The sequence below is a fragment of the Aethalodelphis obliquidens genome, unplaced genomic scaffold (assembly GCF_003676395.1).
Source record: "Aethalodelphis obliquidens isolate GAN/ISIS:26980383/991018 unplaced genomic scaffold, ASM367639v1 scaffold130, whole genome shotgun sequence".
In the NCBI taxonomy this organism is placed as follows: Eukaryota; Metazoa; Chordata; class Mammalia; order Artiodactyla; family Delphinidae; genus Aethalodelphis; species Aethalodelphis obliquidens.
In genome coordinates this window covers 918,935-935,828 of record NW_020838074.1, presented here as the reverse complement: position 1 = coordinate 935,828, position 16,894 = coordinate 918,935, and the positions used below count along the sequence as shown (strand labels likewise).

The window sequence follows — 16,894 nt, the reverse complement described above, 5'->3', positions numbered from 1 at the left end:
AACAGCAAATTCCTTATGTTTCAGGAACTTGGCTAGGAGGTAGGAGGGTTAGAGCAGGCAGGTCACAGGGTTCCACTCCAACTTCAATCAGAAAAGCCCACTCATATTTATGTTTTGCAGGCTAGGTTTTGTTTGAAGTAAGAGGTTCTATGCTTTTTTAAAAAGTCTGACAACCAGTGATTTGATAATCTAGCAAAGACTCTAGGCTGATCAGGGAGCTGAGAGAAAAGTATTTGGTCAAAATCAGAGGGAAAACATGAGTATGCAATTTTAAAAAACCTCACAGGTGATTCTGATACCCCACTACCCTAAGCATATATCACTGACCTAAATTAAGTGTTTAGAATAAAATTATGAAACAACTGTATGCAATGCACTAATAGAAAACTCAAGCCTCAGATGAGATGAATATCCAGCAGAAGAATCAAACAATTAAAATATATGAAGATATTATTTTTGCCCTGTTCGATTAACAATTCAGCATATTCCAGAGTATTTTGAAAAATCTGTCCCCACTTTGAAAAGTCTATCCAAACCATACATGAAATTATATCAATAAAATTAAAGATTTTCTTCAGCAACTGATCTCTTAAAATAAATACGGCCAGTAGCAGTCCCTTCCAGACAACTAAAGCCACTATTGAGCACTTAGTTTACACAGCAATTAGAGATATAGGCACTGAGTGTAGCTCAGTGAGGCTGGGCTACTGGATACGTAGGCCTGCTGTGTAGTTTCACTGTTTGCTGCCCTGAAAGGAGTACAGTATTCAATGAAAAGAAACCTTCTACCACAGAAGTGGATTAAACTGGAGGGAAACATACAGCAAAATTATTTAAACCAATCATGGACCTATTTGCAATTCTAGTCTATCACTTCACATTCTCTACAGTAGGTATCTCAGTAGACAGGGAATCTGGAATAGATTCCTCCCATTCCCATTAAAACACACACACACACACACACACACACACACACACACACAAGGTTTGTTTTCCAATCACTTCTATACAACCCTACTCCTAACCAGCCATGGAAAATAAAAATAAGCATATTTACACTTTACTTCCCAAGTGTTAATCTGCCAGTAAAAGGTTTACTTTTATAACAACTATGAACCTCCAAATACTATAAAAGTCCAGATTACAAAAGAAAGCATTTGTAAAGTACATGAAGTTGGAAGTCAGTTTATATTCTACAGAAAAGATTTACAGCATAAAATTAAGAGGTCTCTTGATTTCCTACAAGTTAAATCCTGAAAAGCTGAGTTCAAAGTAACACTTCAACCTCAAAGTTACTGCAACTGCCTTACAAAATTATCTTTTCTTTTTTAAACATTTTTTAAAGGAATTTTTTCTTTCTTTTTTAAATTTAATTTATGTATTTATTTATTTATTTTTGGCTACACTGGGTCTTCATTGCTGCACGTGGGCTTTCTCTAGTTGTGGTGAGCGGGGGCTACTCTTTGTTGCGGTATGTGGGCTTCTCATTGCGGTGGCTTCTCTTGCTGCAGAGCACAGGCCCTAGGCATGCAAGCTTCAGTAGTTGTGGCACGCGGGCCTCAGTATTTGTGGCTTGCAGGCTCTAGAGCGCAGGCTCAGTAGTTGTGGCACACAGGCTTAGTTGCTCCGCGGCATGTGGGATCTTCCCAGACCAGGGATCAAACCCATGTCCCCTGCACCAGCAGGTGGATTCTTAACCTCTGTGCCACCAGGGAAGCCCTAAAATTATCTTTAATTAACAATCATTCCTACTCTCTCAGCTATGAACTTTTGTAAACCGCTCCACTAAGTCTTTTCTCAAGACTCTCACTCCATGAAAAATACTTAATTCACCAAGACAGGGGCCTATTAAAGAATTAAAAAAGAATTCCCTACATAGAATTCTACTACACACTATGAATCACTCCCTAATTTAGGTGTTTTTAAAAATATACTTTAACATCTTGATTTTTTTTAATTAAAAGCGTGGGAGGACAGATTACATAAATGGTTTCTACTATTTCTAAAAGTTTTTAACATATACCAGTCTTGTAATATTTCGGTTCCATCTGAATATGTATTTATGCATTCATTGAGTGACTATTACATTATATGCCAGACACAGAACTAAGCAGGAAGACTGAGACAGGATTTGTCCTAGAGGACCCAGGGGAAATGGAGAAGAGAGAATGGTTATATTTACATCCCTGTGTGATTAATATACTCATAAAAGTTGGCACACCAATTCAACGTTTTTTGAGCTGCCAGCAAAAATATAATTAATCTAAAGAATTTGGCTTTATAAATGTGATATAATACTAAAACTAAGAGTTGGGAAACAGTTCTAATCCTGCCTCCGCTAATGTGATGAAGGACCTTGAGCATGGAACTTATTTAGTACTGGAACTCAGAGTGTCCATTTCTGAGATCAAAGGGGTTGACCAGATAGATGATCTCTGAGGTCCCTCCCAGGTTCAACGTTCTCTAATCATTTAGAATTTAAATTGATTCTGAAGCTCAGAGCAGTAAAATTTTAAGTTTCCATTTTAGAAAGAAGAGTGACACCAAGTGGAACAAAGTCAGAAATACAGTTTTGTTTTGTTTTTTAAAGCTTAGTAGCTACGTAATTAAAATCCAATGCACTATTTCTATTACAGTTTAGTAGCTATTTACAATACAGCACAGATACTCATAGAGTACTGAAATGGATAGAGGTCTTCAATCAATGAACTAAACCAACCCTTTACTTTCAGAGTCAGGAGTCATCTTCTTAGGTCTACCAGCTTATTCTCTCAAAACTTGTACTAGTAAATTTAAGACTTCAGCTTCTGTGACTTTGCATTAGATTTGTAGATTAATTTGGAGAGAAATTACATCTTTATAATAGAAAATTTCCAACCAAGGATATGATATGTCTCTTATGGCAGCTCTTCTTTTTAAATTCATATATTTAAAATTTATATGTAGTTTAATTTGTTTTTGTCAGAAGCCTATACGGTTTTTGCTTCTGGGAAATAGGTCTTCCCTTCATGTTGATTATAAAATTATTCTAACACAACACTGTAAATCAACTAAACTCAAATAAAAAAATAAAAATAAATAAAATTATTCTAAACTTTCTTCTATCATCTTTATGGTTTTTTTACTTAATGCCTTTGAAATTGATTTTGGTATGAGCTCTGAGGGTGACATCTTACTTTATTTTTATCCAGTTATCCCATTCATTTCCCCCCAATGAGTTGAAATGCCATCTTTACGTGAGTTTGTTTCTGACTGATCTGTTCCATTAACCTGTCATTCTATTCTGGTTTCAGTACTACACTCCTAGTTATTTTATTTACAACCCATTTTAATATCGGATAGATTGTCTTCAACCCTCTTCCTTCCTTATCATCATTTTTTTCAACATTTTCCTGGTCATCTTTACAATCTAAACTTTATTTATTTATTCTAAACTTTACAATCATTTTGTCAAATGTCCCCAAGATAGTCTCACTAGGACTTTGATCAGGATTGTGTTATACTTTAATTCTGTGAGAAATGATACCTTTACAGACAGATTTCCAGGAAAGTAATATTTACATTAATATTTTCAAATCTTCCCAAGTGTTATTAAGGTCTTTCATGTCATAAAGGCAAGTCTCTTATATTATCATCTATGCAACCAAAAAAAAAATGCTAAAAAGAACTATGCCAAGGACAGCTGTATTATATGGCATTACAAACCTCCCTCTGTCTCAATATCAGTATGTTTGTGGTCATTCATGCAGTTATTTAATCTCGTTAATTGTCCTTATCCCCTATCTGCATATTTCCATCTCATTCACAAGACTATCATGAGTTACCCTGTCAAATGCCTTACTGAAGTCTACATCTGCTATTTCTACCATATTTCCTTTACCTACTACTCCAGTAACTTTGTCATAGGAAGAAACTGGGTTAATCTGATCAAATACAACTTGATATTAACGAATCCAACAACTTGATATTAATAAGCCCATCCCAGGCCTAGTGGTGACCATTCACTTTCCCAGGTACTTACAAATCATCCTCGTATATTTTAAACTCTTACTTGTGATGGACTAAGCATACATCGTTACGTCTAGAATCAAATGTTGCCAATTTAAGAAAAAAAGTGGGTGCGGGACAGTTTAGTTACTTTAGAAGATGAATGGTTCTAAAATATCCAAATCACCCTGATAAATCTAGTTTGACTCCTGGAATGTATATACTGACAAGAGAAAGACCACTTAAAGCCTCATTATAGTTGAGAAAGGCATTACCTTTGCTCCACAGTCTGCTCCTTTCTGAATGCAAAATCCAATGAACCGTGGGTCTGCCACTTTTACTAATATGTTGTCAACACAATAGACATGAATGCTCCAAATGCCTCTTTGCTCCATATCCTCCACAATGTTCTGGGCTGCAAGAGCCCGATAAAGACCACCATTCCCATCTGGGAAACACAACAGCCTGTTAGTAGCACACCAAGACTCAGTATGACGGTAACCCAAAGATTGTTTAATGTTTCTCAACTGGGATGAAGAGCTCTGAAAACCAGTTTTACATTACAGGGCCAAGAAAATTGAATGTCCGTAAGGAAGGATTCAGGTGTCAAAAAGTTATACTACGTGATTTTGAAGGTAATTTAGCGTAAGTATAATAACATTATTAATGTGGGGCTAGGCAACTCCAAAGAACATACTTTTCTTTTTAACTCAGCCCTTTTAACAATTTGGCCTATAATATATTGTGAAACATAAAATTCTTTAACAGGCAATTTTTTTTTATAACATTTCAAGTTTTATTTGTATGATTCAAGTTAGCTCTGTATTTATAGCCCCAACACTGACAATTTCATCCATCTCAAAAATAAAAATACATGAGTATTGATACCAAATGATTTGTTAAGAAACCAGATTAATATGAAGGTCTATGGTGATTTAAACTAAATATATGCAAAAGCCTCTTCTTTCCCCATCTATTTTTAGTGCTGCTTTAATGTACTTCTTCCATCAACAACCTCAGCTACAGCTTAAATGACAAAAAATTAGACAACTTCACAAAACAAAGCTAAAAATAGTAAACTCTTCCATTAATTAAAAGGAATTGAGTGGGGGGGAGAAAAGAGTTGAGATGAAATAAAAGCCTACACCTGCAACGCACCACTGTAAATACTGTTTTTATTTCCTTTCAGCCTTTCCTTCAAGAAGAGCCTCACAGAGATGAGAATCTGGTGACACATTTACTTTATATTATAGTGGGATCATACTTATGGTCACTATATGTGGCTACACAGGCAACACACTGCCCAATCCTAGGGATGCCATTAGCAAACTACAACTGTGCATGTAGCTCTGTATTTCCCATTCTCTTACTTAACCTACTGAAACTATTTCGCTTTGTCAATTAATATCTCCACACAATTATTTCAATACTGTTTAAGAATTAATGCTACAGGTAAACTATAATCTAGCCTCTTATTTTTTAAGCAGCAGATGGTTTCCAATTTTTCACTACAATGAACAATGTAGCCATGAACAATACTGTATATAAAATACTGGGGAAAGAGAATAAATACTCTGCTGCTCAAATTGCTCTCAAGAGCAGACATCCACAGAAGTATAAAAGCATATCCATTTCACCCATGGGCATTTCCATTTTTTTTAATCATTGCCAAATTTAAAAATAATTAAAATATTAATTTTTAACATACAAATCACCGTATTAAAAAAATATATATCAAAACATAAAAAGCTACATATCGTAAATCAACCGTACTTCAAAAAAACAATTTAATGAGTTGTGTTACTACCACTTCTAGTCACCATTAAATAAGAATGGTTACAAACCTGGAGCCATAGAAACCTTGTTCTTCTCTTCCAAAATAATTTTCCCATCAAAACTCATAGCAGGCAGCATTCCCTGCTGAAAAAAGATTACATTCTCTTTTTTTAAACCAAAGTACTTGTGCTTTGTGAAGAATTCCTTTGTAGATTCCATGGTTCTGCCACTGGTCATTATATACCTTGCAAGAGAGAAGTAAATCTTCTAAGCCATAGCACTATGTGAATCAGGGCAAAGTAAAGTCTTGTCTATTTCCTAAGCTAAAGAAAATTTTTGAGAGCACTGTTTGTTTTCACTTCCTTCATCCTCTTCCTGGATAAGGCAGCATTAGCTGCTACCCAAGGGGAATTTCTTCCAGTAACTTCATCAATCCTTATGTATAAAATAAATCTGTAAAAATATTAAAACATATCTCCTGCAACAGAAAGCCTACAACTGGCTCAAGTAAACATTTTAGAACTCTGAAAGGTGTATCATAGGTTGAAATCTCCTATTCTAGTAATAGGGAGAAAAGGATAAATGTAATACATTCTAATTATCTCTTATGGTTCTTTTTACAAAAAAATTGAAATGGAATCTGGGCTCTGCTCACCCTTTATTTAAAATCATAAAAGTGTAATTATACTCTCTGTTGTCACAAAAATCCAACCCATGCCACTGTAGCAAAAGAGAAAAAAATTCTATCTAAAACCATAATTAGTGACTACAATAGCTTTTCCCCTTACTAAAATGTAAACCATATATAAGTAGGGATTTTTGTCTGTTTTGGTTCTGTCTGTCTCAGTTCCCAGCACCCAGAAGTAGGTACTCAATTAATATCTGTTAAATGAAGAACATTATATAATTTCCCAGCACAGTCAATATCTGTCTGATTAACAAATTATCCTGGGTATTATGAGTATTATGAACCCTGGGCACAAAAACTTTGGGCATCATGATTTAGATGACAAAAGAAGTGACTAAACTGTTCCACATAAGAAAAATAAATTCTGAGCTGTGAGGAGAAAGAAAAAGAAGAAAATCCAACATGATAGTGGGAGGCCAGGGCTGTAAGTAGAATTTTGGCCATTTAGAACACAGACGTCCTTCAAAAATCCCCAAGGGAATCAAAATGAAGAAAATAGTTCACAGCTGGCCAATACCATCCTTAATAGCTAGAAAAGCTGAGGAAATTACAAAAAGCCTATTTTTAAAGGCATCAGAGAGCTACAAAAGCAACATGGATTAGAACTAAAATTCAAGAGAGTGAGAATCTTTCAAAGGAGAGCTAAAGATACGCAGCTGCCTTTTCCTGGGGGTATTTGCTGATCTGGGGTAAAGGCTAGTGGTAGAGAATCTGAGCTTGGACCAGGCAGAAGGACAGAGAAACCAGCAGAGTTTCTGTTGGTCACCTGGGGCTAAAATAAGAAGATTTAGGGCTAAAATAAGAAGATTAGGGACTTGAGGGATTTCAAACGCACAGCTGGTTTCCCCCTCAAAACATGCTAACTTCCAAAGCTGCTCTGAGAAACAGATTCAAGAGCTAAATCAAAACCTTTTAAAAAACAGAGCAGAATTTCCTGTAATCTCTTGGTGTTTAGAAGATGAACACTGGCCGAGATAGGCCCTGAGGACCTGGCATACTATCAGAGACTGAGAATCCCAGTTTGGCCCACAGCAGAGAAATCAATGGGGCTTTCAGCTGGTGTGTATGGGAGAAGGGTGAGGTTTCAGGAGGACTAAATAACCCAATACTTAAGGATATGAGTTTCTAGAGTGAGAGAACCCACTGAGTGCCCACAGCAGTGACTGAAAATAGATCCATACCACGTCGTCATGAAATTTCAGTTACTGAAGATAAAAAGAGAACCCAAATTCTTTCAGAGCAAAAGGGGGAAAAAAAAAAGATTGGGGATCAGAATGGCAATGGACCCCTCCAAAGCAATGCTGAAACAATAGAGCAATGTTTTCAAATTTCAGAGGGAAACTGATTTTCAATCAGAAATTCTATACATAGACAAACTACCAATCAACATGAAGTTTCTAGACCGAGAGAACCCTCTGAGTACCCAAAGGTACTCAGGTAGGGATTAAAAGTTGGAGGTGAGTATATATTGCTCGTTAAGGCTACAGTGATTATCAATCTAGCTGTAACACATATTTTAACATATATAGTAAATTATAGCTCCCAAGAAAATCTGTAGTAACAGGAAATACATCTGCCTACGAATAAAGTACATAGGCATTTTGAATATTATAAACCAATACATGTTCAGACACTGTCCCATAATGAGAAATATCTTACCACGGAATGATGCATTTGTTGCCATGATATTTTTCAGCTAACTGTTGAAGCTTCAGGATACGCTCTGCTTGAATCTGAAAAAGTGTCTTATGGGATGGCAAACCAACATCATACATCCCCTTGGGATATGCAACACCAAGTCTTGTCCCCTGCCCACCAGCTAGAAGAAGAACTGCTACTTTGTTCTGAGAAATCTGGAAAAGTCCTAAAAAAGAAAATACGTGTATCACTCTATAATTCAACACTTTAGGATTACATATACAAAGGTAGCTGCAAAGAGTCACCCTATCTGCATAAGGCGTAAAGACAAGGAATTCACAAGTAATCATGGATGACTATCTTGTTAATAAAAACATTTTTATTATTAAAAAATTAAATTTATATAACCCAACCAAACACCAAACAATGAATAATATACTTTAATGAACTAATAATTTTTATTCTGATAAGGTTGGAAGGCAAAGACCAAGAGATGTTATAAATGTTGTACAAGCACTTGACAACTTATCAGATGTGGCAAGTTAAGAAAAAGATAGGATAAAAGCAGATCCCTAGGCTTCAGGATGAATGATGATGCTATTAAATTACCTCCAGCTGATCAATCAATCAATAACAATTAATCAATCAATGAGCATGTAAGTATACTAGACAAGCTACCATCCAGTAAATGTAAAGAAAAGAAACCCTGAGTTGGGAAAGCAGTGTAGTCCAGCGGTTGAGAAGCTGGGCTCTGAAGTCAGGACAGCTGGGTTTGAAACCCAACTCAAGTGAATGAGCTCAGGGGATTTGCCTGCAAAAGGGCATCAGGAGACTTTGTGGAATGATGGAAATGTTGTATATCTGACTGGGGTGGTAGTTACATGGGTGTGTAAATTTGCTAAAAACTCATAAAACTAGTGCATTTTATTGTATGTAATTATACTTCAGTAAAATTTATTAAAATGCCTTCTTTTTTTTTAAATGGGTCATCTATTGCAGCTCAGAAGGATGTGACACGGAGTTTTTTTGAAACTGTAAGTGAAACTATAAATGTTATTAAGAGACAGAGGCTCTCAGTTTGGATTAAAAAATAAAATAAAATAAAATCTTGCCATGTACCATTTCTAAGAGCTACCTCATAACTCTAAGGTAGACAGCTTCAGCACCAGAAGGTAGAGTAGCTTGTGGGAAGAGGCAACATAGAAACTGGATCTCTGGGAAGCTAGAAAAGCTGTAAAAGGTCAGATGTGATAAAGCAATGGCTGATGGCTTTTGTTCTATTTTCTGAATTTCATACTTTCATTAAAATTCTCAGAAATTCTATGAACAAGGCAGGCCACTATCCACAATTGTAGGCCAAGCCAGAGGGGGCAGTGGTGGCCAGTATCAATTATTATTATTTTTTACATCTTTAGGGAATGCAGGTTTGTCTAATTTACCAGCTTTAGGCTTTATGTGTTTTTGATATATTGGGCTTTCCTAAAGCTAATATACTAGTACATTGTGAACTTAAAGAAATATTCTTAATAAATCCATTATAAAATCAGAACTGTCCTGATTCTACAGTCTGTCTTTGCCAGTAACTAAGTACAGCCAAGGATGTTATGCAAGAACTTTCTAGCAATTTTTTCAATCAAAAACTGTAAAAGCACATTAGATATTTCCATAATTCTCACCTTTGATGTAAAGCTGCCAGCTTAGCTATCTGAGAATTAATTTTCTCTCTTTCTTCCTTGCCTATAACTAGATTGTCCTTGTCCTTTTCTCCATGGCATTTCATCGTACCTTATCAGAGTTTGAAAATAAAATACCAGGGGTAATGTTAGACTCCAAAATAGTAACTAAAAATCTAAAAGGCAGGTATAATTTTCCCCATTTTAGAGATAATAGGCTCAGATGAGTTAATGATCTTGCCCAAGGTCACACAACTAAAAAGTGTGAATCAGGATTAGAACTTGACCCCAGGGCCTATTCACCAGCACTGCACTGCCTACAGCAGTCTCTTATCATACCCAAACATTTAACAGATAAATTACATAGCACCATAATTTTTAGGGGTGTAAACTGTCCTTCCTATTTCCTTCTTGCCCTTCCTACTCTTTTCCACTGAATTCATGAGAGGTTGTGCTGCCTTTTCTTATCTATCTTACCCATCACCCTACATGGAAAAGCTGCTGAGCCGGGAAGAGCCCACATTCTCCAAAACTTGCCAAACACTGAATTTCTAACAGCATTCCAGCTCCGTGTTGTGCTTAAACACTCCCCACAACCACCATGTAACGAAGACTGCCTGAGATGAAGCAATCTGAAGGGAACAGGGAACCATATAAAGCAGTTTTGAAAACCATTTTACATTTGGTTATTCCTTGAGTTATGAAAGAAACTATGGTTTCTAGGAAATAAATTTAACTCTGCTGTCACTGACCCAAAAAGCATTATTTTAAAATACAGGTCCACAATCCCTTACCTAAACCAGATTTATTTCAGAATTTTATTTCAGAATGCAGAACTCTTCAAAATTTAGAAAAGGAATATAGTACACCGACAATATGTTGTATTTTACCCCAGCAGATCTGAGACAGTACCTTATAATCACATTAAGTGGGATAAAAAAAAGTTTATTAATAGTCTCATGTCTGTTCAGGTCAGGTTTTGCACCATTTTAGAATGGCAGATAAATAACTTCAGTCTGTCTGGACCCTCACATACCACCAAAGGTGCTGGAATCAAAAATATTTCTAAACATGTTCCCAAAAAGTCCCAGATAAATATTCTGGACACAAAGGTCTTTGTTTTTTTGGTACTATTTATTTTCTTTATAGAGCACATGTGTTTTAAGTTGTACTGTTAATATGGCTCTAATCATCCTTCCTGCCTTCTTACTTTTTTACCTTCGGGGTCCAAAAGTAAGTTTCTTCTCTCAGCTCCCTTACCTGTAAAAGGTAAGAGCCATACTCCCAGAGTCAGCTCCACATCTGAGCTCCTGCTTGCCAGATGGCCAAGCAACACCAACCGGCGCTTTCCACAAATTCTTACTGGTTATCAAAATATCACTGTATATAACCTTTTCTCTTCCTTGGATCAGTTCCCTAAACTACTGCTTCATTCCAAATTTCCAAATGTTTCCATTCTAAAGCTGTGCTAACCAACAGCTGATAGTGGTCTCTTTCTTCATTGAAATAAATGGCATGTGTTTGTTTCCTAAGCCCCCGACAGCCATACTTTCTCCAATTCTTCTTTCCATCTGTGGACCTGATAACCCATCTAATCACTATGTCTTAAAAGTAGCATTGAGACCATGCTTGCCAGGGGTACATTTCCAAGCAGATCTACATTTACATCTCATCTCCATCTAGTCACAATTATTATAACCAATTATAACACAATCCATAAATATTTGTGATAAAAAGGTGTCTCTGCATTAACTTCTTCCTGCTGTATGCATCTCACTTATGGACAGAGAAAAACAAGAGGAAAGAAAGCAGTCCCTAGAGTATCAAAGCCAGCTTCAATTCAAGAACTAAATAAATGTAGCTACAGCTGTTGTTAACAATACCAAATCATATGGGGCTGAAGTATTCATCCATTTCATCTGTGTTACTACGATAAAACTGCAATGTTTATCAAAAGTGTGTAACACATAAATTAGTACCTGTCTTATAATGACAGATAAAATACTCCTTGAAATTAAGCAGGCCAATAAAATTCAGTAAGCCTTTTAGTTACATGGCAATATACATGATTTCAAACTGTATGGGTCATAACATAAATTTTATACAGGCAGCACTGCACCTATTTGAAAAATGTTAACTGATTATAAATGTATTTAACCCATGTGACAATTAGGAAATTATGAACTTCTATCCCAAAACTTCTGCAAATATATGGAAAAAAAACCTGAAAAGTACATTACTATATCATCTTTTCATTACAGGCCACTAGAGTTAATTACCTTCCCACAGAAATCAGGACCTAACACACATTAAATCAGAAGTTTAAAAAAAAAAAAAAATCAAGCCAGAATGAGCCATTTCCAGGGCAGGGGTATACCTCTCTCCTTGGAGAGTCATGCATGTTAGCCCAACAGAGTCCGAGCACTTTTCCTGATAACATTTACAACAAACAGAGAGAAGAGTTTACAGTGGCCTCTCACAGGTCAACTGCTTCCTGGATAACTTCCTGCTTGGACTAGCTCCTCTCATATATACTCTTTGATTTGGGCATGTGCCTGAAACAAGGAGGTTGGCACAGGTGCTTCTGATGTAGAGCATTGCCACAGCTTTCTATCTAAACTTTCAGCACTCCTGGACAAGGGGTGGGGTAAACAGGCTATTTAACTGGTGGAAATGAAGAAAGACTATACACAAGAGAGGAGATATTTTAAGTCTTTAATTTTTAATCACATTTTACAGGTGAAACAATTCTTTTATGGATTAACTACTTCCCCAAAATATTAAGCACAAAAAGTAGACTAATAAGGGAAATCTCTATTTGAACTGGTTTTAGATACTGGGGGATTATTGTGAATTTCATTAGGTATAATAATGGCATCGTAATTAGGAAGAAAATGTCCTTATACTTAAGAGATGTATACTGAATTTTATGAGGGTAAACATAATGTTTGCAAGTTGCCTTAAAATACTACAGCAGAGAAAAATGAAAGAGGGATAAAGCAAAATTAACAAAATTTTCATAATTATTTAATTAAGGTAATGCACATATAGAAGTTCATTATACTATTTTTTGTCTCCAAATATCTGCTTCCAAATATGCCTGAAATTTTTCATAATAACAATTTCTGGAGCAGGCTACAAGACTATACATAAACTATAATCCTAATGTATGTGTGTGTATATAAGAAAATACTATAAAATACTACTAGCGAGTATTTATCTCTAGATTGTGGGACAGCAGAGATTTATCTTTTTTCCTTTGTAATTCTTAGTATTTTCCAACTTCTCCAAAATAAGTATGTGTTACTTTTAAAATAAAACAAATCTGTTAGAAATATCACTGCACTAGATTTCAGGAAATGTAGAGGAGGATAATGTCATGAATACATTTTTTCTAAACAATCCATTTACTTTTCTACAATGCTATATAGATTAATTTTTTAAATGTCTCACAGGTAAAAAAAAAAAGGCTAACACTGAATATTAATTTCTTATTATAAAACAGAATTACAAGATTGTTTTGTGTTCAGTTTAAGCATGCATTTCTTTTAATGAAGAACAGGATTTTTTTTTAAGCAAATATATTTTCCCAGTGTGAATATCTTTTCTAAAATGATATTCTCATTGAAGCTTCTGAACTACTTCTTCCAAGACCTCAGTTTTGTAAGATAGAGGTTTTTCAGTTACCACTCTACATTCCATTTTCTACAACTGGCCAGAACACTTCAAGAATTAAATCAAAACAAGATCTCTCTTCAATAAAAAGCACAGTGGTAGCTTACGTATTTATCCTTCACCAATAATTTTCCACCCTAGGTGTTAAAATGTCTAAGGTCAATAGCCACCAGACACTGAAATTATTGTACAATGCTTTTATTTCCCCTATCCTGGGGCAGTGGGATGGGGGCAGGCGCAGTGGGGGCTGGTGGGGGAGGTTGTCTTTGATACAATTATCAGGAATTTCCTACTATCTGAAATAAAGCATTGGAATCTTTGCAATGGCAATCTCTTTCCTTTGATAACTTACTGCAGAAACTTCCTTTTGTTATGAATTTGCACACATATGGCAGTTTCTACCTAATGAAAATGTTGTTAACGCCAGTTAAAAAGTCTCCCTCTCCACCCCTACTTCTTAAGCCACAAATAAATATTCTTCCCTTGACAGCAAGCCAAAAGGAAGCTTGCTTTGCACCTTCTTATACTAGACTTGCTTGTAACAGTTCTGGATTTTAATCTAAATGAGAAGTCATAAATGTGGACTTTTAGTTCCACAGATTCCAACAAAAAGGCCATAAAGAAGAGACTCAAACTATAGACTCAAACTATAGTCTTGACTGTTGCTCATGGTCCCCATTATACAAGGCCAATGCTTGGCTTTCCATAAGAGTTAATTCTAAGACTTTATCTCCATAAAATCACAAGGAGAAATATAGGCAGCTGGAATACCAGAGGGTAAGAAGAGGTCCTGTGTGGCTTTTGGTGAAACCCAGGGAGGGAGGGAAAGATTAATGAATCCAAAGTTAGTGGGGGTCACTACTGTCCTCCATTCAGAAGGATCCATCTGGAAGCCACTCTCTCACATCTTAGTGGCAGAGCCCTGTTCTAAGTAAGAAGCGAGGTTAGCCACTACCAAGCATTTTAAATATGAAAGGGCCCTCCTTGAAGATCATCCAATTATTTTCAATGTTTTCAATCTTCAACCCCTTTTAAGTAAAACTTCATGTAAAGAGGTTTATTTGTTTATGTATCAAATACATAAAAACAGGTCAAAGAACTGCTCCTGGAGTGGGGAGATGAAGGGGCTGGAGACCTACCTGTTTAGTATCTGTTCCCCCCTCTCCACAGTTTCACCAGCAGTTGAAACCCTAGAGGTCTTTGGAACAGTTTGAAAAACAGTAGATCTGTAAGCCCAGAGAAAGACATGAAGATAATGGCAGAGAAGAAGGTTCATAATGGCAGTTATGTTTCTATTTTGGGGGGTTGCAGGGAGTGCCAAAAAGCGAAAGACAATAAAAATACCCATAGTGTGGTGCAAATTTAGACTATAAACCATATCTATAAAAGTAAATATGTATATAATCAAGTACTAGGTGGCAATGTGGACAAATAAAAACATAGATTTGATGAGGTTATGGGCAATTTCTCTACCGTAGTTCTGTTACTTTGATATTATTTTTGCGATAGAGTAATGTTTTTTTAAAAAGGAAAAAGTATTAGTCCAATCTGTTCATTCGACAACTGAGGAAATGAGGTCCAGATTTGACAACAGCATGTACAAACACTCAAGGGCCTGCAATATTTAGTCACTTTTACTTATGGAGGAGTAGTAGATTATAAAAACCACAGTTCTTAACCCTACCAAAAAAAGCTAAATTTTAGCTATTTTGCCACTGTCAAAAGCACTCATTAGTACTAGTTATGGGGACAGATTTTATGATATGCTTTAGAGGAAAAAGCATTGGGGAAATTCAACAAACATTTATCGACCAACATATAACTGCAAAACACTGCTCTAAATATGCTATGTGACATACATAGACACCTAGGACATGGGCTGCTCTTTAAAAGTTTACAATGTAATGATGAAGATAGACATAAACAACCCTTATTATAAGAAAAAATGAAAGACGAGCATGGACAAATAATTTCAACCTGGGACACTGACAGAAAGGTGACAGATGAAAGAGTATATGTGGTGAACCTTGGAGAATGAGCGTAAGTTTCCCAAGTGGCACAGCAACCTCACTGCACAGCTCCAGGAGACGGGTGGCGTCACAAGGTGATCCAGCTACATGGAGAAGGGGTAAAGGCCAGACCCAGCTAAGGACGAGCATGAGCAAAGGCAGGAAAGGCATACTAGAATGTTCAGAGAAAGGTGAATTACAGGGTCCAGCTGAAAGGTGTGGGGCAGTAGCAGTGGAGAGAAACATAAGAGACAAGATTGGATAGGGCCGTGTTAGGGAAGGGTTTTGGAGTAAGCTAGCATAAACTGAATCATTCAGCTTGTGCTTCAGGAAGGGAAATCTAATAGAAGTACGGACACTGAGAAAGGAAAGAGACTTAGAGGCAAATTATGACTTGAATGAGAAGAGCCTTGAAGCAGGCACCAGAAATGAAAAGAGAATGGAGAGACGGGCAACAGGAGCCACTGCGGCCTCTTGGCCACACAATCTGTCACTCTCAGATCAGTCACCTGGCTTAAGGTCTTAAGGAAGTGAAAATACTGTTACTTTAATGGTTTTAGTACATCTCATAATAAGCCTTAGAGCAAATCTTCCCAGGCTCAGTACCTTCACTTTCCCAGGCCTGCAGCTGATCGTGATCCCTGGTAGCACTGCCCAACACCTCTCGAGGGACAGCTTCCATCCGTGAGTCCACTTTCTCTGGCTGGGAAGAATGGTTAAATCCTTCAATGGCCTTTTGGAAAAAGAAGTTCAGCTCCTCAAAGTTCATGGCCTGGAGCTCTGTGAAAAGTTCTACCTGTTGGGCTTCTTCCAGCTCATTCCAGAACTGCAATAGATGTTCTTGCCCAGCTTTGGACAACCTGAGTTTGAGGTCATTAACATTCATAATGCTCTGGTAGCCAAGTTTTGTGATAACTGGGGTGTAATTTCTGCACCTGTAAACCTGAAAGAGAAAAGAAATGAATAGCAGGTCAAAGTCCAACCTTAAAACCTGAGATTTTTCCTGCTAAAAATAAGTACATTAAAAAAAAAGGGGGCTTCCCTGGTGGCGCAGTGGTTGAGAGTCCGCCTGCTGATGCAGGGGACATGGGTTCGTGCCCCAGTCCGGGAAGATCCCACATGCCACGGAGCGGCTGGGCCCGTGAGCCATGGCCGCTGAGCCTGCGCGTCCGGAGTCTGTGCTCCGCAACGGGAAAGGCCACAACAGTGAGAGGCCCGCGTACCACAAAAAAAAAAAAAAAAAAATCTTGGGAGTTCCCTGTGGTCCAGTGGTTAGGACTCAGCGCTTTCACTGCCAGGGCCCGGGTTCAATCCCTGGTCGGGGAAGTAAGATCCTGCAAGCCCCACAGCATGGCCAAAAAAATTTTTTAATAAAATAAAAAAAAAACTTTTCAACCCTTGATGTTAAGGAAATTCTGCCTTTCCATCATGATCATACTCATAAGAGA

At 36.9% G+C, this 16,894-nt stretch overlaps 1 protein-coding gene across 10 annotated transcripts in view; it reads right to left on the bottom strand.

The window, feature by feature from the left end:
- UAP1 (UDP-N-acetylglucosamine pyrophosphorylase 1) overlaps nt 1–16,894 on the bottom strand; it is a 38,247-nt gene that overhangs the window by 13,862 nt on the left and 7,491 nt on the right. For all 10 annotated transcript variants that reach the window (XR_003431205.1, XR_003431206.1, XR_003431207.1 and 7 more), the window contains 4 exons: nt 16,053–16,389; nt 8,111–8,315; nt 5,832–6,007; nt 4,263–4,435 (listed from right to left, as the gene is read on the bottom strand). Coding sequence is in view for 6 of the 10 variants with exons in the window: in XM_027099224.1 (XP_026955025.1) it covers nt 4,263–4,435; nt 5,832–6,007; nt 8,111–8,315; nt 16,053–16,332 (834 nt within the window). In the remaining 4 variants the exon portion in view is untranslated. Of the gene's footprint in view, nt 1–4,262; nt 4,436–5,831; nt 6,008–8,110; nt 8,316–16,052; nt 16,390–16,894 lie in introns of those variants that run through there.